Genomic DNA, 22,073 nt, shown 5'->3' with positions numbered 1-22,073 from the left:
AGATAATTTAGGCTGAACTTCAGGAGACATTTTCAAGTCCTTCTAACTTGGTTTTTATGCTAGGAACCTTACGATTATATTAAAATATATAAAGGTTTTTTATTATTATCACAAATGTATGGGACTTTAGAATCTTAGATTTGACCTTTGTGATGCATTAGCACATACTTAGAGTCAGAGAAGAGTGCTTTCTACAGTATCCTTCACAGGTGGGTGTCCAATCTCTCCTTGAAAAGTTCCAATGACTTCTTGAGGGAGCTCATTTTGTTGTTATACACTTTTAAGTACTGAAAATTTATTCCTTATATTTGCATGAAAATATGACTTCCTCTAACATCCATTGGTCTTAATCCTGACCTTTGAAGCTACAAACAGCATTAAACCTTTCCCCACATGACAATCCTTTCAGTATTTGAAGATGTTGTAATGTTTCTTCTTACTTTTATCTTTCCCAAGTTCCCCATCCATTATCTTCAACCATTCCTTGTATAAGTTTTCAGCTTCACACTTTTTTCACCTCTGGATGCACTCAAGTTTTTTTTTTTAATATCCCTCTTAAAATGTGGCAAACAGAATTATCTGAGCAAGTGGACATTGTATTATTTCTTTTGTTCAGAACCAGTACATCTATTAAGGCTACCTAAGATTGTACTGTCATTTTTAAAGTAGCAGCTGTGGAAAAAATGTGGCTGTAATGGTCCCTAAGATGCAGGCAGACAAATCTATGTATGAATCTCATTAATAGTAATAATAATAAAAACAAATAGCATGGGAAATTGAAGGTTTTAAAATTTTATTTTGAATTTAACATGTTTATTCTTTAAAAAAAACTTTTTTAGACTATTGTTCTTACAATGGAAACTGGATTTGTTTCAAGGACATGACAAACTAAACAGAAAGAGTTCCAAATCCTCAAGGCAGTTTTAGATTTAAGGGAAAGATTTTATGTGTCCAGGTTTCTGTTTTTCTAAAAGCCAAGGCATTTATTTTTATTAAAAAAATCCAGGATGGATATGTGAGATGATTAAAGATAGGGATCCCACTATTTATATAGATTTTTTAATATCAAAGCCAATTATTTTTACCCCTCTAAGCCCTAAATTAGGCATGTAACAGGAGAGAAATGTTTGTGATGAAAAACAATTGTTAGTTTTAGTTGATCTGTGTGTGTGACTAAAGGGCATGGTTTTTTGGCAAGAATTGAAATAAAACTTACAAAGGTGTATTGTCTGATTTCATATGCCTTTTTCAATTATGTCCCTTTTTTGTCTATAACTGGAAAACCATATAAAGGAATCAGGAAGAAAATGATTTTATACAATTATAACTAATGTTCATGACATGAAAAATCTGAGAATGTTCTCCTAACAGCATGGCTGTAAGTGGAGATATTCGTTAGTTGATGAACATTTATTAAGCTCCTAGTCTGTTCCTGACACTGCTAAGTTCTGGGTATACAAACAAGAAAAAGATAATCCCTACCCTCCAAGTGCTTACATTCTAATGGAGGAGGACAGTACATGAAAGGAAGCTGAATAGCTGGAGATGGGACACCGCTGGGCTATGTCGTGAGTGCATGATGTTCAGAGATAAACTTTGAACTTATTGATGCCATGGTTTCCTTGGCTTCAGTAAAAGTTACATTGAAATTGACATGGAATTCAACATGAGTTTCTTGAATTCAGACATCAGTTTCACTTGTCCATGAGAAAAAGGAGAGTCTGGGAATCCCCTTTAGTGGGTTTATTCCCAGGCAGTTAAAAAAGCGTGTTTTCCTATTACTGATCCTACTACAATCACAGATTAATTAATCAATTAATCCAGGTCAGATGAAAATCTTTCATTTTTACCTATCAGATTAAGAATATAGGTCTGAATCACACAGTGTATACCCTTTTGTGTTGTGTGATTCAGGCACATTAATCATATCTAAATCATACATTTTCCTTTTATTCATTTCCAGTGCTGCAATAATAACAATAATAAATATAATATAAAATAATATATGTACATATGATATAACAAATAAATAACAAATCTATTTCTGTTGATTCGTATATATGTTACATATATGGAGGGGGAAATACTTTAAGGTTTACAAAAGTGCTTTATTTCTTTTTAGCTTTTAGAAATGGATGTTTAACAAGGTACTGTAATGAGAACAATTTGTCCCAATATTGCCCCCAAAGTCTGAGATATGGTCTCTTACCAATACATACAGAGCCTGGGGTAAACAGACGAGTTTAGAGAGCATGTACTACAGAGAAGTATGTCACAGCTCTGAAAGTCCCTTTTGATGATACCTTCAAGATATCACCCATAGGCATGAAATAACATTTCTACTGGAAAGTTTTAAATATATGCCCGGTCTGTCCTTGCCAGCGAGGAAGACCCTGTACACCAACTGTTCTAAAATCCTCTGTACTCTTCAAAACCTACAAGGACCTACTCAGGCCAAAGTGTTGTTGGGAAGGATAGCCAGGGATAGTCTCTGTCTTCTCCCTTCCTGCACCCCAAGCCATTTCTCCTCAGAAGTTTTGCTAGAATGCTTTCCAACTCTTTCTAATCGATCAGACATAATTAGTTTGATATTTTATAGATGACCCCTAGGATATAACCAACTGTTCTTGTCTAATCTAAACCCACATGCCTGTGTAATGTCACTTTACTTCATTCAGGAATTTTTTTCATACTTAGTCTAAGGTCTTTTGGGTGGTTTTTGACACATTTTCTCATTTTGTTAAGGTATAATGTGGGGTGGGGTGTTTTGGCTGATTTACCCAATCACCATTCTAGTTTATACTTGAAAAAATAATTCAAGGCCATTCTCTTGGAATTCATTCTCAATTCCCTGAGGAAATCCACGCTCATATCAATTAGTTAGTATCCTATATGTGTTCAATTTATAAGGTAACTTTTTGCTTGTTTGTTTTCTTCAGCTCAGTATTTAAAGGTTCAGCAGTGTGTGTATATCACTTATCTGATATTCAGACTGTGTTTAATGGACCATTTGCCCACAAAGAGGGGCCAAACCACCAGCTGATTCCATACCAGGGGAGAATTCCTTACCCCCGTCCTGGCACTGTAAGTACCTACCTTTGGATATTTATTGTCTTTGCATAATTTGTCAAGGAATTAGTACCTTGACCTGACTAATAACTAAATACAATGGAGTAAATATTTGTTCTTTCACAAGTTTGTTGTAGCTCATAAAACCTAATTGCTTTTTAAAAGTTTGAACTTTTTGTTATTATCATTATTTGCCTAGCACTTAAATTTTTAAAAATCATATACCTAAATGGATCTTCCTAACAACTCTGTGAGATGAACATGGCAAATCCTGGTTTCAGGCACTTCAGTTGTTTCCCCTTTATTTATCTAGGGTAACAGTGCAGGAATAAGGAAGAAATAACTCATTTACAGATGACTTAAAGAAATTAAAAAGTTCTCTTCTTTTATAGATGCCCTTATAGTTTCAAAATTGTATGCCATATGTCTTTAAAAGTGGTAACTTTTTATAGGAAAATTCAAAATTGGAATTGGCTATAATTATAATCTAGAATGAAGTGCATATAAGTCAGAATAATTAAAATAATACTCCCAAGTAGAACTCCAGCAGTCATAAGCATGAAAAATCAGTTTCTAAATGAAATTACTTGGGGGGGGGGTCTGGGAAACAAGATCAATTTATATAATCAAATATCACTATTATAAAAAAAGCCATAACTTCTCCAGCTGAAGATACAGAGGCAAAAGTGCATGATTAAAAATGGAATTTTTCCAGATCTTCAATGATAACGTTCCTATTATTTTTAGGTAACATTTATTACATTTGGTAGTCATTTGGCCAATAGTCTGCCACTCTTAGAAGTACTGATTAATGTTCCTATCTTGGCTTAAATGGCATAGAAAGTCCTGAATTAAGAGAAAATACTGTACAATAGGACTGCCTAAAAGAATTATTTTTTTTTCCCCTTAACCCATTACACTTGATGGAATAGGGTAATAGAAATTGTAAAGAAATGGAAAACACCTAAGTAAGACAGATCTTTTGGAAAATGAAAATGATTCAGAGTGAAGCATTTGCATTTAAACTTTAGAATTTATTTTACTGGTATTGACAGATAGTTATAATTCAATTTATTTTTCTGCTACTTTTCAAGGAATTAAAGAATATTAATATTTTAGATCTTCCTCAGATCTGAGAGATTTTCTAATCCATCCCTCTCCCCTTCATTTTATTGATTAGAAAACTAAGGCAGAGAAATTAACCAATTTGTTCCAGGACTCCAAGGCTCAAAGCTAGTTAGGGGTACAGATTGGAATCAAGGTCTCCTAACTTCTATTTCATTGTCCTTTGCACTGAATAAAGGAAAATAACTGTAGACCTAAATTGCTCTCCAAGATACTGGAAAGGAATGCAGTGCCTCAAATAGCTTTCATTTTTTTTTATGATTTGGAATACTTTGTATGTAAAGAAATCTAAAGCTTACAGCCTAGAATGTTGGATTTAGAATAAGTGTATATGTTCTTAACATAGTTCATAGTTAACATAACACCTCAGTTTAATCTTAAGAAACTATTTCTAACAATTAGAGTTGTCCAAAAGGTGAATAGGTTTCTGGGGGTGGCAGGGAATTGAGTCTTTTTCTGCTCTCTTAAGCAGAGGCTACATGACTATTTGTTGAAAATGTAGTAGACAGAATTCCTCCTGTGGGTAATGTTATATCTTGATGTTGGTCACATCTTTATTGATGGGGAGATGAGTAGGTTCTGTAGATAGAATCTAGAGGCATTACTCTGAACTTGATCTGAAACAGAGCTTTCCCGACCTTTACTGTTAGAATTCTCATGCATACCGTGAAGGATAATTTTGAGCCTGGGCCCAGGTATCGTATAGATGTCATACTGCCCATTCACAGTAAATACAATGGGCAGAAATGTTCCTATTTCAACATTGACAGGCCTTATGACTGTAGTGCTCATCTCTGTTTTAACTAGTGTATGCTTGCTTATATCACTAACTCTACCATGTATTTCTAATAATCACCATATGAAAGCGTAATTTGCCATCTGTAAGTAACTGTGTAGACAGGATTACAGAGACATCATTCCTACATATATAGAATACCACCTGTCCCCCTTTTGTTACCTCAGCCCGTGGGACTACATTCTATTTATAATAATGACAGGTAGAAGTTTAGCCAAATGAACATTGAGCTTCTTTCCTAAGATTTAATGACGCTTCGATTCTACCCACTGGTTCCTATCAGCCATTTCCCAACAGATGATGATTTTCCTAGCCCCAGAAAACTCTTAGCACCTGATTTCTAGTCATTTGTCCTCTTTCTAAGTAAAATTCATTGTTGTTTTAAGATTGTGGGAAAGATGGTATATTTGAATTATCTGTACTTCTAGGTGAAAGGGAAAATTGGAAAAGAATGAAGGTCCTTTTGGTTAAGAATAACAACAGCAAAACCTATATGTCAAAGTTAAATGGTCACTGACTTACATTTAACAGAGTCTTGCCCTATGCTCTATGTAAGTCATTTAATCAGAATATTTATTGAAATTCAAGGAAAGAGCATAATTATTTAGAATACCCAATAGAAGTAGTGAAGTGGTATGCCATTCAAAGCCCTGGACTTGGATTCTGGTTGATTGGGGTATATATCCCACCTCAGCCTCTCAATAGTTCTGAGACACTGGGAAAAATCATTTAGCCTCTTTCAGGATCAGTTTCAGCATCTATAAAATGGAGATTATAATAGCTGTAGCACCTCCCTCCAAGGGGCATAGTGAGCATCAAATGAGATAATGTATGTAAAACATTTTACAATCCTTAAAATGCTTTATCAATGCATTTGTTATTATTATCATTAAGTATTATATTGTTATCTGTCACCATCCCCTGGACGAAAGGATTAATGGAATCAGGATAGATAATTTTATATATCATCAGGGACCCAGTCAGGACTTAAATGAAAGAGAAAGAAAGCTTTTTTTCCTCCTTTAAAGACCTCTCCCTTTGTAAGGTATGAACGTGTCCATTAACACCACATTGTGATGATTTATGGTGATATCCAATGAAGTTTAGGAAGTACCCTTAGTATGCTAACTTGTTGAACTTTTGACACCTCATTGAAGATGAATGAATGAGTCATGGCATGTGGGGATGATTGATTAAGTCAGAGTTTTTACAGATCTTATCTGTTCTGCTCCCTTGGAGTGGAGCCCATAAAATATCTTGCAGAGAACAGATAGAACCAGATCAGGGAAGAGCTAAGCACATACATGTACAAAAATAGCTCAGGTCTCTGGAGCACTGAAGCTCGTACATCTATACGGTGATCCAAAGGACATTGGTGCTCCAGAAATGGGAGTGGCCGAATCATTCAACTCCAAAGATGGCAGCCTCACAGAGGCAGAAGCAGAGCTTTTTGGCCTGAAAGATGGTAATAGCTGGTGATAACAAGTAAAATTCCATGACTTAGTCTTCTAGAAGAGAAGAGCCTTAGAGCTGCAGTAGTGATCTTCAAGGGAGTGAAACATGATGGGGAAAGAATAAAGCTGTAGCTTGTCCTTTTCCTTTGCTCTGAGTTTTGCAAATCATTTGTGCCCCAAGAGTACTAGAGTTGAATATCTCACAGTGTTTACATCCAAAATCCATTTCAGAGGAGCACCAATGTTGTTTGGGACAATACTATAAATCTAGAGGACCATATAGATCCCTGGGCTGAGGTACTGGGTGGTAGTTGTCAGGGGAATTTGCTAAAAAGGGAAGTATAGTTATCATGATGATTTTGGGGCTCCAATAAGTCCTTTGCATGTTTATTTTTTAATGCAGGCTAAATAAAAGCTGACATATATTTGAGATAGACTGTAAGCTTGAGTGCTTGCACAGGAGCTGAGGACCTTTTTCATCCACACAGGGATGCATCATGTGATGTTCCCAAAGGATACCCTGACTCTAGGAAAAATGAGTTAAATATGGTTTTTAGAATCTCCCTAGTTTGAACATGATCGTTTAAATCCAGAGCCTATGATCCTGGACCAAAGGGTATATATTTTTAAAGGAATATGTTAGATAACCAGGGTGATAAAATCAAGCCTTCTGTCTCCTAAACCAGTATTCTTTTGGTACTATCTTGCTATGCCTTACTAGGTAAGTCTAATTAATCCTAGTTAATTAACATGAAGCTCTGCTATAGGAAAAGCAAAAGGGGTTATCAAATTGTGACAAATTGTGTGATTCAACTTATTTGTGTATCCAGCGAGAAAAACTAAGACCAATGGGTAGAAGTAACAAAGCATCAGAATAAGGGAACAGTCAGAGCTCCAAATAAATGGAATAAACTCCCTCATTAGCTCATATATTCTCATCACTGGACACATTCAAGAAAAAGTTTTATCCCACTGATGCTATAGAAAGGATTTCCTAGACAGGGTGAGATATTGGAATATTTGACTTACAAGGTCCCTTCCAATTCCTAAGTTCCCTGTTAAGATGAGAAGAGGCACCTGAAATAGGAAATTGCCATTTTCTGGAAGGGGAAGGACAGCAATTGGGGTTTAGTGACTTGCCCAAGGTCACACATCTATTAAGTGTGTCAAGTGTCTGAGTGCAGATTTGAACTCGGGTCCTCCTGCCTCCAGGGCCAGTGCTCTACTCACTGCGCCACCTAGCTGCCCCAGTAATTGCCACTTTCAATAACGTGAGAGTGTTGAAAAATACATCAGTCATAGAAAGGACTGGTTTCTTGTGTCTTAGTAATAATGTTGGAAGGAAATATGTGTATGTGTGTGCATGTGTACGTGTGTGTTTGTGTGTATGTTAAAAAGGAATGATGTTCTTAGTCTGGCTTCATTGTTCCACCCGAAATATTGTATATTAATTTTACAAATGAGACTCATTAATTCAAATATTAGTTTTAAAAGCCTATTCCAAAGACAAATATAAATAATTTTCCATTGGTCTGCTATCTAGAGTTATCGTTGTCACTCTTTTCTTGTTAGCAAAGATAATTTTGGCTGGAATTATGTATTCTTTCATTGATTTATTCAACAAAACATCATTATTACATAAATTTAGGTTAATGTTAAGAACTATGCTATAAAATATTATAATAGTTCTCTGATTGTAGAACAAGAATAAAAGAAAGGTTTCTAGTTTGAAAATTCCGTACCTTAGACTTTTCACAGAATACTTTACAATCTTCGTATTCTTCTGAGAAGATTTAAAACCTGCTCCCAAGGCAGGGCATCATGAGCCAAGATTTTGGGAAGTACTTCTGAGCAGGCAGCGAAAAGCCAGCAGTCTGCTATCAAAGTATATTTTTATAATGTGGTTTCTTATGTTTGGCACTGGGTCCATAAACGATTCCTTTCAATCAAGAACTGCCAAATAGTGATCCTTAAAGACACAACACACACACACACACACACGCACACACACACACTGGAGCTTCTGGATCTTCTCTTGGAAAAGAACAACCGCTTGAATATTTTGTCCTTCTCCCCATCCCCAGACCCTTGCAACACGAAGTCAGTATTCTGGCCTTGGCAAAGAATGGCTGAAATACACTTCTTCCAAAGCTCGTCCTCTCAGCTAATGCAGCCAGGGCTTCTGTAGCCAAGTGACCTGCAGTATTCCCTGTTCTCAAGGGTTAAGAATGTTGCCTCTCTGAAGTACTCCTAGTGAAGGATCAAGTGTGACTGTCAAACTTTGTTTCCCCACACAGTAGTCCAGCTGCCAGGGCAAACCCATAAATCTGTAGCTCCATACTTAGAGAAAAGACACAGACAGAAATTTTATACCTGTGCTGTGACTTTGAATTCAAGCTATGTCTGTTAACTTGATGGTGGATAGGCCATATTAACAAATAGTCCTAACCACCAAGCCCAACCAACTTCAGTAGGAAGGAGTGTGCCAATTGTGTCATGATGTTTTTCCATAAGCAATTCAAGTTTGTGGAAGAAACAAGACACCGTCGGTATGCTGCAAAGGGCAGCCAAAGACTGCAGACTCTCTCTGTGGCCAAGCTAACATATTACATTATTCCAGTTAAGCTTGTTTAGAGATCTTGCAGTGCCCACTGCATGTGTATAAACTATCCCACAACCTAATAAAGACCGTCTCATTTTGACGGCTATTTATAAATGTGGAGCAGGAGCATCTGCTCTGGCCATTCTGCATCTAGCAGGTCCAAGACCTGATTCCATAAAGGAAATTACAAATACACAGTTAATTGTACAAAATGCAGTTGATTATTTTATAATAAAGAGACATACTTAGTTTGCAAAGTTAGATATATCTTCAATCTTACTGAATATTGATAAATATTAAGTTGGGGAACTTAAAATCTATAGGAATAATAATAATAATAATAATTTACATAACAATTTAATCCCTTTACACATGTTATCTCACTTGATACTTACAATAGCCCTGAGCTCCGTGCTCTTAAATCCCCATTTTACAGATGGGGTAAGCAAGACAGAAGTAAGTGAAAACTTGTTCCTCAGACAGAATATGACCTCAGGTCTTCCTGACTCTAAATTCAGTGCTTTTCTATCCATTATACTATCTGGTTGCCCCGAACCCCAACTGTGATCATTCCCCAAGAGTTTGTTCTAGGTCTTCTTCCCTCTTTATAGTCATTCACTGGTGATGCTACTAGCTTCCAAGGATTTAATTATTATTTCTGTGATGACTCACACATCTATATAATCTACCTCAACTATCTCCCCTGAGATTCCACCCCATTTTACCGATTTCTTAATGGACATTTCAAATTGGTTGCTCAGGAAACATCTCAAACTCAAGATGTCCAAAAAATAATTTATCATCTTCTCCTCCTTTCCCCCAACCTTGCCCCGCTTCCAAACTTATCTGTTGGAGGCAATACCATTCTCCCAGTCTCCCACATTTGTAACCTCATTGTTATTCTCTATTCTTTGCTTTAAAACTACCACATACCTAATCCATTACCAGATATTACCATTTCTCCACGCCTCTTGCATCTGACCTTTCCCTCTACTCTCACAAGTAGCATTTAATGTAGGCTTTCCTAACAGCTTGCCTAGATTATTCCAGCAGCCTTCCAACTGGCCTTCTTGCTGCAGATCTCTCCATTTCAACCTACATGCTGCTGCCAAGGAGATTTTCCTTAAGTCCACATCAAACTATGTCAGTCTTCTACTCAGTAAACTCCTGTGAATCCTTATCGCCTTCACAAACAAGTATAACCTGCTGTCTTGAGGTTTAAGACCTCACAACCTGGTCCTGAGAGTTCTGTCTAGCCTCATTGTGCATTGTTCCCCCTTCCATACTCTGTGATCAAAACTGGCCTTCTTCTGCTATCCCTACACATGAAAGTCCATCTCCTTTGTGCAGGCCTAGAATGGACTCTTTCCTCACCTCTGCCTCATAGAATCTCCCTGTCCCTTCAGGATGGAGGTCATACTCTACCTTGTTGTTGTTGTTCAGTCGTGTCTATGCCCCTTGTATGTGACCCCATAGGAATTTTCCGTGGACTTTTCTTTTCAGTGATACTGACATAGTTTGCCATTTCCTTCTCCACTGTGTCCTCATTTTATGGATGAGAAACTGAGGCAAATAGGGGTTAAGTGACTTGCCCAGGATCACACATCTTGTAAGTGTTTGAGGCCACATTTGAACTCTGATCTTCCTGATTCCAGGCCTGGTGCTCTATCCGCTGCACCACTAGGTGCCCCATCCTGCCACATGAAGAAGCCATTTCTGTGTCCTTTTGTTTCCACTGTCCTAAACTGCCTGGTCTTTACTACTTAGTTTGTATTCTCTCTGTATTTATTGTGTATATACATATATACATACTTGTTTTCCCTCTCATACAAACATATATACACACCTGTCTTCCCTCTCTTATACATATACACATACATATATACTTGTATTCTTTCCTTTCCATCTCTCTGTATTTGTTCTGTACATACATATATACACACTTGTCTTCCCTCTCTTATACACATACATACTTGTATTCTTTCCTTTCCATCTCTCTGTATTTATTCTGTAGATACATACATATATATACACACATTTGTCTTCCCTCTCATACATACTGTTCTTTACTCATATTATGTACATGCACACATATACTTGTCTTCCCTCCCTTCCATCTCTCTATATTTATTTTGTGTACCCACACACATGTAAGTGCACATGTATGTGTGGATGTGTGTATTTGCTGTTGAAATTCTTCTCCTCCTTGAACACTAAGCCCAAATCTCACCTCTTCCATAAAGTTTTCCATAGTTTCATAGATTTAGAGCTGGAAGCAACCTTAGGAGGCCACCAAGTTCAATCCCCTCATTTCCAGATGAGGAAACTGAGAGGCACAGAGAGCATATGGAGCTTGCCCAGGGCCCTGCAGCAATGAAATGTCTGAGGTAGGATTTAAACCTGGGTTCTCTTGACTCACGGTCCAGTGCCACACTGGCACTTAGTAGGTACTTAATAAGTAATGTCGATGGATCACTTGGAACTAAAGACATCTGTAAAATGTTGGGGTTGGAACAGATGATTTCTGAAGTCCGCTATAGCTCTAGTTCTGTGAACCATGTAGGAATTGGATTAGGTAACCGTTGCGGGTCTTTCAGTCTCTCAAGTTCTGTGTTTCCATAATCATTATGCCCTTTACCTGTTCTCAACTTCTATGGTAACTTTGCTCAGGTCCGTTAGCAATTATATATGGCCTTGTGGCATTCTTTTACTGGTGTCCTGAACAGTTAATAAAATATTTTATTGTTTGACTTTTCATATAAATAAAGGTGCTGGAGACAGAGGACAAGACTGAGTTCAACTACTGCCTCCAATGTTTACTGGCTTTCTGACCCTGGGCAAGTCACATTAACCTCTCTCAGCCTCAGTTGACTCACTTGTAAAATGAGTATAATAATAGCGCCTTCTTGTAAAGTAGTTTTGAGTATCCAATGAGTTTGCATATTTAAAGTGCTTTGCAAAATTTAAATATACACCATTCAGAATATATGTCAAATAAATATAATTATATATTATATATAAATTATTTATTATATATGAAACATAAATATATGCTATTTAAATGCATTAACATTATTATTACTATCATCATCAACATCATTAGTTGATGTCTTATGTCATCCTCCTGCGGATATCTTAGCTGAATTGATCCCCAATAGAAGCTAGCAATTCCAAGAGGAAGAACTAAGAAGGAAATGAGAATATCTGAGGCATGGAGCACACAAACTGCAAAGATTCTGAGGCGAAAAATGGAGTGCCAAGCTTGGGGATCAGTAATATTCCATCCCAAATTATACATCTGTATATCCTCTCTGTCTCTTGTCTCCGTCTCTCTCTTTCTTCCCCAACCCCCCACTCCTTCTCTTTCTCTGTCCTTCCCCCACCCCAACACTTGAACTTCATCTATAGAGAGATCAGGTTGCCATTAAAGTTTGTCAGAGGCACTGACTCCAAGTATGCAGTTTTTTGCTCTCACTTAAAAAGTTTTCATTCCATAATCGGTAATTCCTCCTTGATAAGAACCCATCAAAACAAGCATCCAATGGTCTGGTTTAACAAAAATCCTTAGGTGTTTTAGTAGCAAAACTCTTATCTTTATGCATAAAACAATTTCATTCTAATTAGTGAACAAAGGCCATTTATTTTCTGAGAGCTTCTAAGGAGAGAAGTGGCAATATTCACAGGATTTGAATCTCAATGCTTCCCTGCAATTCTTTGTTGAGTTAAAAGACTTAATGTGGTAGTATGGTACCAAGTAAGCTCAGAAGTTTAGTTAGGGTCAACCACTAAAAGACGAATAATCAATTTGTGTTTGTTGTCATCACCATTGTTAATTGTTGTATGCTGTGCCAAGCTTATCTTCATAGTTTATATGGTGAGTCAATGGGTGGGTTAATCATTACTTGGAAAAATGATTCATTTGTCAATGTTGGAATGTATGGTTACTAGAGAACATTCTTCTGGCAGCTAGTATGGCATTGTCATGCCTTCAACAAGCAGATCTTTCTATGGCCTTCCTTGAGCTATTTTCCCCATCCACAAGAAAACGAAAACAGTTCGTTTGGAATTCCCAACTGTGTGGAAATAGTGCTGGATATTATAAGCCCTTTTCTTCCTTGTAACCCCTTACATGGGAGAAAAGAAAAAGGAAGAAAGGAAGGGAAAGGAAATCTATAGCTCCATAGTTACAAATATACCCATTTTTTTTAAAAAAATCTTCTCATTTAGGAATATGTAGTTTTATTTAGACATTTGGATAAGCCTGGATAGATGAATATGTACATGAATGCATGAAATTATGTCTTTTTCTATAGAATAATCTACTATTACATAAATTTAGAATTCATGTATAATTTTTACCCTCTCTTTTGGAAGATGTTTCTCTCTAATCTACTCCCCAGCTATTGAATGCCACTAAGAAAAATGATACAATGCTCACTGGGTATGTAGAAACATCTACATAACTTCAACTGGTTCCTCATAACTGCAAGGAAGTCCATTTCTTATACTGTATAAAATTACAGACAACGGCTATTCTAAAACTGATGCCCTCAGTTTACTACTTCTTTCCTTACCTCTAAAATTACCGATTACCGAAAAGAAGGAGGTTATTTGATGTGAAATCTTTTCATTCTACAACTCTGCTCCACCTACTGGTTCTTGCACTAATCATTTCTTCCCTTTATTTCAGTTGTAGATAATAATTTATTTTCTCAGTTGCCAAACATAATCCTTTTACCTGTTTGTGCTGTTCAGAAAGTATAACATTCCCTTCAACTTAAGTAACTTACTTCACGGTACTATAATTTCTAAAATTAGTAGACTACCCTCTCTACCTTTTGTCTCACTCTCCCTGACTTCTCAATCTTTTGCAGTATGGATTCCAGCTCCAGTTATTGAAAAAGCTCCCTAAAAGATCAAAACAGTAAATTATTACTTATTCTCTGTCTTTGTTTTCTTTGATATTTCCATTCAACCTATGCTGAGTAAGAAAGTAAACACCATAGAGACATGGGTGGTTTTTTCATCACTGCTGCCAATCGAAGTCAAGGATGGGTTTCACAAAAAAAGAGGAAAATTTGGGGTTTGAACAACTGGGTAAGGTTCTGAGGATAGGATTTGGATTTATGGAATAGGGCTTAAAATATTGGAATAGGCTATGAATAGAATATGCTCAATAAGCACTGATAAAAATATTTTTCTAGAGTCATGGAATGTAATTCAACTAACTTCGATCTGAACAGAAAGGAGAGAGAAGACTGCTTATGCAAATCCACTAAGGTCATTAACACTTACCATATTGGTACAGTGTAAGAAAAAGAACAGCTGTAGAGTTGGCCAGAAATATATACAAAAAAGCAAAATCTAAGAAAGAAGACAACACTAAAAACCATGGCCTCTGGTATCAATACACAAATACAAGAAGTATGGTTAATAAATAAGGGGATTTAAAAATGCTAACATAAGGAAGCAAGTATAACCTCATAGGTATTACTGAGAAATAGTAGGATGGGACCCATTTCTGTGACTGTTGGTAGCAATGCATACTTTTTTTTTCAAGATGAATTAAAGAGATAAAAAGGGAAGCAGAGAAGTAGCTTTATGTACTAAGAAGATATATTCACTTAAGGAGATCAAGAACCTAGAGGGTAGAATCATACTAAAGAATATTTAGTGAAGTCAGAAATAGAAGTAGTATTGTGATTGGAGCATATTATAGACCACTTGGACAGAAAGAAGAAAGAGATGATGAGTTCAAGGAAGAGACTGCCAACCAGGAATGAGGACATAATATAGTAATGGGGAAGTTTAATAACCTGGACATATAGTAGTATTGTTACAAAATAACATCTTCTCTGCAGATAATAAAGTCTTATCTATCCTAAATGATAATTCCTCTTTAATTAAAAAAATGTGAGTAACACCTATTCTGTATTTGATTTTTACCAACATATTGCTTCGTAGAGTGGAAAAATGATAAAATAGGAGAAAGCTGTGATTCTTTTAGAATTTGTAACAGAAAAAGAAAGGAAAGCCAGATGATTTGACAGGTACCCTAGATATTTGGAAATAAGATTTCAAAGGTCTCAGAAAAAATATGAATATTCCCATGTACAAAAATTCTGTGGGGGAAATCAGTCAAGGGGAATGGGGAAGCTCTCTAGAAATATTTCTAATGAGAAAAATGAAGTAGGTGATATCCAAAGAAACTAACCTGAACGTCCAAGAATCTAATCTACTAACTTAAATTTTAAAAAATAATTTCAAAATATACATTTCACCAAGGTATAACATAGCTTGCATTGTGTTACAATATTACACACATCATTCCAAAGTTATTGCTTTTCTGTTTTGCAAATATGCAACAGGTGGCCAAGTTTTAATCAGACCTTAACTTTCTTGTTACTGAGAAAAGAAAAGTCAGTCAGCCTGAAGCAAGTGGAACAAAGTAAAAGAATATATTATTTTTCTTCCTTGAGTCTAGGTAAAGGAGTTCCTGTCTATCTTGTTATTGTTGTGTTGTTTCAGTCATGCATGGCTCTATGACTCCATTTAGCATTTTCTTGGCAAAGATCCTAGAGTGGTTTGCCTTTTCTTTCTCCAGCTCCTTTTACAGATGAGTAAACTGAAGCAAACAGAGGTAAATGACTTGCCCAGAACCACATAGCTAGGAAGTGTCAGAGGCCACATTTGAACTCAAATCCTCCTGACTCTAGGGCAAGCACACTACACTGTGCCACCTAGCTCTCTCACTCCCCCCAATCTATCTTAATAAACAGTATTTTGTCAACGCACTGTTTTAATGCCTATTGGCGATAAGTGAAGGATACATTTATTTCAAGTGCAGAAAATATACCTTCATTCTGTTTTCTTCCTCCAAGAAGAAAAGCTTACATGTTAAGACATAATACAAAAATGGAGGGAAGGTTGGACATCAGGATGTGTCAGATCAAAGTTAAGAGAACCAGGTTTCCAATGTAACATCTACTGCTTTTGAGACCTTGGGCAAGTTACTGAAATTCTCTGCCCTGCACAACCCTTTAAACCAGTAGTGGCAAACTCAAATGGAAGCTAGAGGCCCCTAAACCACACATAAGGATCCCTGCAAGCTGCATATTGACTTAGAAAACCACATGCAAACATTATCTCTGCTTTGTCATATTTTATTTATGTTGTTAAATATTCCCCAATTATAATTTAATCTGGTTTCTGGGAACCTCAGGAGTATTGCAGGATATGTGACTGACATCTCTGCTCATAGCCTCTCAATTTCAGAGCAGTTGCCTTTCTTTATCAGTCGATGCAATTTCCCTGTAATGGAGCTTGCTACACCAGCAGGAGATTAAAAAAGGGTAGAAATGAAGAAGTAGCATGATGTGATAGAAAGATTACCCCACTGACTCATAAGTCTTAGCTCTGAATCCAAATTCTGTATCTTATTAATGGTGTGCACTAAAGAAGTCCATGGACTTTTCTAAACCTGTTTCCTCATCTATAAATGGAGATTTATCAATATATACCCCACCCGTGTCACATGATGATATGACGTTAAAGAAATGTGAATGGTTATTATTTATGAAAAGATTGCAATTATTTCATTGTATGGATTTAGAAAATTTATTGAAGATAATGCTGTGTGAGAAGCTGACCCCAGAGCGACCACTCAGGTTTCTCAATGTGTCAGAATCCAGTGGTGCAAAATTAATTGAAAAAAAAAATCCTACTCAAATCACATAGTAGGTACTTTGCAAATTTACAAAGCTATATAGTTTTTCCATTTGAGGTTACATCATTTTATATCTTCGTACTGTATTTGGCCATATATTCATTTTTTGTTTGTATTTTTAATTTCATTTTTCAAGTCACGTCAAGTTGAACAATGTTTAAGAGCCTGCTATAGGACATGCATAGTGTTAAGCACTGGGGATACAAAAAAAAGCAGAGTTCATGGTCTAAAAGGGGAGAGAAATGCAAACAACTATGTAAAAACAGACATACGGTTTATAAGATAATTGGAGATAATCTCAGAAGGAAGACATAAGCTTAAGGAGAACTGCAGAATGTTTCTTATAGAAGGTAGATGGGACTTAAGTTGAAATTTGAAGGAATCCAGGATTTTGAAAAGATAATAGTCTTTACTTTAGATTTTCAAATTAATCCTTATTACTAAATGGGGTAGAGAAAGAGAGGGAGAAGGAGGGGATAGAGGTAGGGGGAGGGAGAGAGAGAGAGAGAGAGAGGGAGGGAGGGAGGGAGGGAGGTAGAGGAGAGACAGTAGGTGACATAAAGACATAGAGTAAGGGAGAACATATGGTTCCTTTATTTAGTGAGTGAAGATACCAACTAGTCTTTATTCTGGAAGAGCTTGAAAAAATCTAGTTTGAACCTGAAGCAGTGTAGTACAGTGGAAAGAGCAAGGCAACTGTATTATATTGGGCAAGTCTTGTGACTTCTCTGGACCTTAGACCCTCATGAGCAAAATGAAGGTTTTGGGGTTAGATGAACTTCAAAAGTTCCTTTCATCTCTAAATCTGTGATCTTATAAAACACTGAATAAAATTTGTAACATGGTAAATACTATAATTTTTTAAGTTTTGCATTATCCAGAATTTGCAAAAGGGAACATTCACAAATATTTAAGTGTGGGTTTTTCACCCTTGCAAAGCTATAACTGGTGTTCTTTTACATAGCCCCAGATCTATTTAAATCATTCATGCATTGTTCTTTCCATGCTTTCATTCAAAAAACATATGTTACCATCTTTCCACTTTGTGTGAGGAATGAGGGCAGAAAACACCCATAATTCTATACTTCCCAAAACTATGGAACTCATCCATCAGCTAAAACACCCTCAAATTATTTCTTCTCAAATTCTTTGTCCTCATTTGGTCTTAACTGAGACACATTTATGCAAGTATAACATATTTCCCTTAAAAAGTTAGCTCCAGATGAAGATTTAATTGATGAACTGACAAACTAGAGATCTAGATTATATTGACTGCTTAACTACCTATCTTTCATCCAGTCATCATTTAATCTCATGCTTGTCTGTATAATGAGAATAATATTTATATGTACCAAATGAGTGCTAATAAGATTTTCTGATTATGTTAATCAGTATTCAGTGACATTATGCTAGTCTGTTCAAATTACTGAAGTTTATTTATGTGGTTATTCTGTATCAAGAACATGAAATACTGGTCTAAAGACACAAATGCTGTTAAATCTTCTTAGGTGAGCCAAAATAATTGAATATTATGGTTGTAGTCCAAGTGAATTTTTATCACTAAGGCTAACACTTGATATGTACTTTGGCTTGTTTCTTGTACGCATTTTATTCTTTTAAATTCATGTAGAAAGCCAAAGAATAAAAAATAAATTGTTGAAAAGGAGTAAGGTAGGAGGATGAAAGAAAAAAAAATGGTGTCCACAGTAGTTTCAGAAAATCCCTGAAGTTATCTACTAAGCCAAGAAAAAGCATGTAAATTATTTCTAGATGAAAATTCATTATTGGCCTGCAGTGATCAGTGTCACTAGCCAAGTGGGTGGGTTTGAAGTGAGTTAAACTCACAAATATGTCATTCTAAGAAATAGAGCTTTCACAATTGCTGAATAAAAAGTAATAATGATATTTGATTCAATAAGATTTACTCTATACTGTTATAAATATTTTTAACAGTGTCCAGGAGGAGCCTTTACCCCTAACATGAGAACAACTAAGGAATTCCCAGATGATGTTGTAACCTTTATTCGGAATCACCCCTTAATGTACAATCCCATCTATCCTATCCACAAAAGACCTTTAATCATCAGGATTGGCACAAACTACAAATACACGAAGATAGCTGTGGATCGAGTAAATGCTGCTGACGGAAGATATCATGTCTTGTTTCTTGGAACTGGTAAGACATGTGTCTTCAGACAAAGACATAGCAAGTCACTTTTGTGTAATTTTTACTTGGTGTGAAGAAACTGTCTTAGATGAACATATATTTGAAATATAGAGGTTTATGCTGGTTATCATACTGTGAAAGTTACCACATAATTTTTATAAGTGATATATTTTATGACACTGAAATTAAGTAAAAAATCTGTAATATCTCTCTCTCTCTCTCTCTCTCTCTCTCTCTCTCTCACTCTCTCTCTCTCTCAGACACACACACACACACACACACACACACACTTACTGACCCATTAATTAAGCTACCTATCTAAAGTTGTACAAAAAGATGTGAAGATTTTTATTGACAGAAACATAAGTTGTTGGTTTTAGCCATAATTTCTGACATTGGGGCAAATGTCATATTGGGTCAAATAACTTACATTTCCTTTTCTTCTTCCTTGACAAAACTTTATGAAAATTGCAAAGTGCTGCTGGAAATCAACACTGATGGTTGAAATAAGGATCTATTCTTAGTGAATATATGTTTCTTTTGTGTTTTTTTAAGATCAACATTTATTGAGCCATCTACAAATGCAAAATTGATACAGAATAGATAGAAAGGATTTTGGGGGGGAAAAGTTTTAGCTGTTGAGGGGTGGGGGAAGATGTAGGGGTTAGCAAAGGCTTCATATAGAAGGTAGCATTTGAGTTGAGTCTTTTAAGGAAGGTAGACAAGTGCTTCCTTGGAATAGGCAATGTAAAGGCATGGAGACTTAAGATGGAATTTTACGTATGAAGGACAGCAAGGGGCCACTCTGGCTATACTGAATAACTAAAATAGAACAATACTGGACCTCAGAGTTTGGAGCATAACAAGGTTGTAAATGCAGATTGGGAGCAGTTGACATAAATTTTAAAAGCCAAAGAGAAGAGTTTATATTTGTTTCTGAAGGCAATAAGGGATTCATTGGAGTTTAATGAGTTAGTGATATGGACAGACTGTGCTTTAGGATAATCATTCAAGTAGCATTGTAGAGGGTAGATTATCCAGAACAGAGACTAAAGACAGGAAGATCAATAAAGAGATTGTTGCAGAAGTCAAGGAAAATGATAATGAGTGTCTAATCCTGAGTGGTGACTCTGTAAGTGGAAGAGAAAGGGATTGTGGTAAGACATGGTGTGGAGATAGAAACAATGAAGTACAATTTCACAGCTGGTTGTACACATGAGAGTAAAAAGCCAAGCATGACAGAAAGCTTGCAAATCTGGGTGAGTGGAAGGATTGTGGGGTCCATAAAAGGAACACTGAAATTTAGTAGAGGGATTTTTTGGAGGGGAGGAATCTAGTTATATAGATAACATAAAACATAAAAAAGTTAAATCAACATATTAGGGTGAAACAAACGTCAAATGAGTGCTATAGACAACAGAGCTAAAGTAATTCAGAAGAATGAAAGATCATTATGGACTGAGGCAAGCATTAATTGGGTTTAAATTAATAAAAAGTGAGGAGGTTAAAATAAAGTCTAAGAAAGTTGAGTGTGAATGTTTCCTTCCTTCTTAACATTTTCCCTAGATCTCACCTTTGGGTTTATTTTACCTTCCCTTGTTTTGTATGAGCAAAAAAGGGAGATAGACCAGTCATGTAGATAGCACTAAGGATAACTGATGACCATATTTATGCTTCTCTAGTATCCACACCATGTCAAGAAATATCGAGGAAGGTCCCCAGCATGTTAGGCAGACTCTCTGTGGAGAAAGTTATCCATGGGAAAATATGGACTAGAGTTGTATACAATGAGAAGGTGGGGGGGAGGGGCTGCAATCTAAATCATTAGAGGGACCACATCAAGGCCAAAGATGCATTGAAACATGCAAAAACATATATTTCCACAATAGATTTTACCTTTAAAAAAGGAATTAAAAGTAGCATGCTAAAGAAGATCAGGAAGCAGTGTTTATACAGTTGCCAAACATGTAACTGCCCAAAACACTGAAGCCTTCTTTTATCCAGAGAAATCTTTCCACTATGTTCATCATTCACATTACAAACAGTAAACTTCCAAAAACTTGATCATATTTTTTGTTTGGTTTTATTTGTTTTTCTTTTTTATTCTTCTTTTGTTCTTTTTCCCATCCTCTCAACATAGTCTTCTGTCTTTACAATGTCTAAAATGTATTCTTGGACACCAGCAATTGAGTTGTTGAAACAGGTGTGGTGCAGCAGAGAACTGAATGGAATGGAAATTGGGAGAATGGTGTCCCAGTCTTGGATCTACCTTATGGATCTGCATAAGGAATGGAACTTACCCTCTTAGGGCTTCTGTTTTCCTATTTTCAAATTGCAGTATTTGGAAAAGCCTTTTTCCAACTCAAATATTTTGTAATTAGAAAGAACCAAAGGTACCCATCAATACAGAAGCAGTATTGGGGGAAAGGCAGTAGAAATCTTTATAGATTATAACCTAGACTTAAATACTGAGCCTCAATATTCTTTCCCATAAAATGGTAGTTTATACTACACATTCCCCTAGGATCCTTCTCCAGGTATTATTCCATAGCATTTTAAATAAGTCACTGGAAAGTGAATTAAACCTACTTAAAGTATAGAGAGGTTTAAAGTATTTCGGTGCTGAATATTTTCATACCTAGTGATTCTAAGGCAATGTGGCATACTGGAGAGGGAAATGACATCAAAGACAGATCTAGGTTCATGGTTCATCTCCGACACATTCTGGCTCTATGACCTTGTGGCAAGTCCTAGGCAACTATCTAAGATTATGAATTACAAAAACAATTGTGCCCTAGAAGAGGCATCTTCAATTGTGAGTTCCCTACACCAACAAAGTCATAGAACTAGACACTTTACATAGTTATTTTAAATAAGTGATGAGCTATAAATCCTTGCTCCAGGATGTTTCCTTGAGGTAGTGAAGCGGGTTGAGTTTTCATCCTCTTTCTGTTATGACCTACGTTTGTATACCTTTGTTGTTGTTGTTCAGTCATTTCAGTTGTGCCCGACTCTTTGTGACCCCATTTGGGGTTTTCTTAGGAAAGACAGTGGAGTGGTTTGTTATTTCCTTCTCAAGCTCGTTTCCCAGAGACAACAGAATTAAGCAACTTTCCCTAGGTTACACAGCCAGG

At 36.2% G+C, this 22,073-nt stretch overlaps 1 protein-coding gene across 1 annotated transcript in view; it reads left to right on the top strand.

The window, feature by feature from the left end:
* The window catches only part of SEMA3C (semaphorin 3C), a 191,763-nt gene that overhangs the window by 125,539 nt on the left and 44,151 nt on the right, over nt 1-22,073 (top strand). The window contains exons 10-11 of the mRNA XM_036761052.1: nt 2,940-3,084; nt 18,726-18,948. Of these exons, the coding sequence (XP_036616947.1) occupies nt 2,940-3,084; nt 18,726-18,948 (368 nt within the window). The remainder of the gene's footprint in view (nt 1-2,939; nt 3,085-18,725; nt 18,949-22,073) is intronic.

This window comes from Trichosurus vulpecula, chromosome 5 (assembly GCF_011100635.1).
Source record: "Trichosurus vulpecula isolate mTriVul1 chromosome 5, mTriVul1.pri, whole genome shotgun sequence".
Taxonomy (NCBI): domain Eukaryota; kingdom Metazoa; phylum Chordata; class Mammalia; order Diprotodontia; family Phalangeridae; genus Trichosurus; species Trichosurus vulpecula.
Note: the sequence above shows the minus strand (reverse complement) of the source record. Positions and strands in the feature narration are given on the sequence as shown.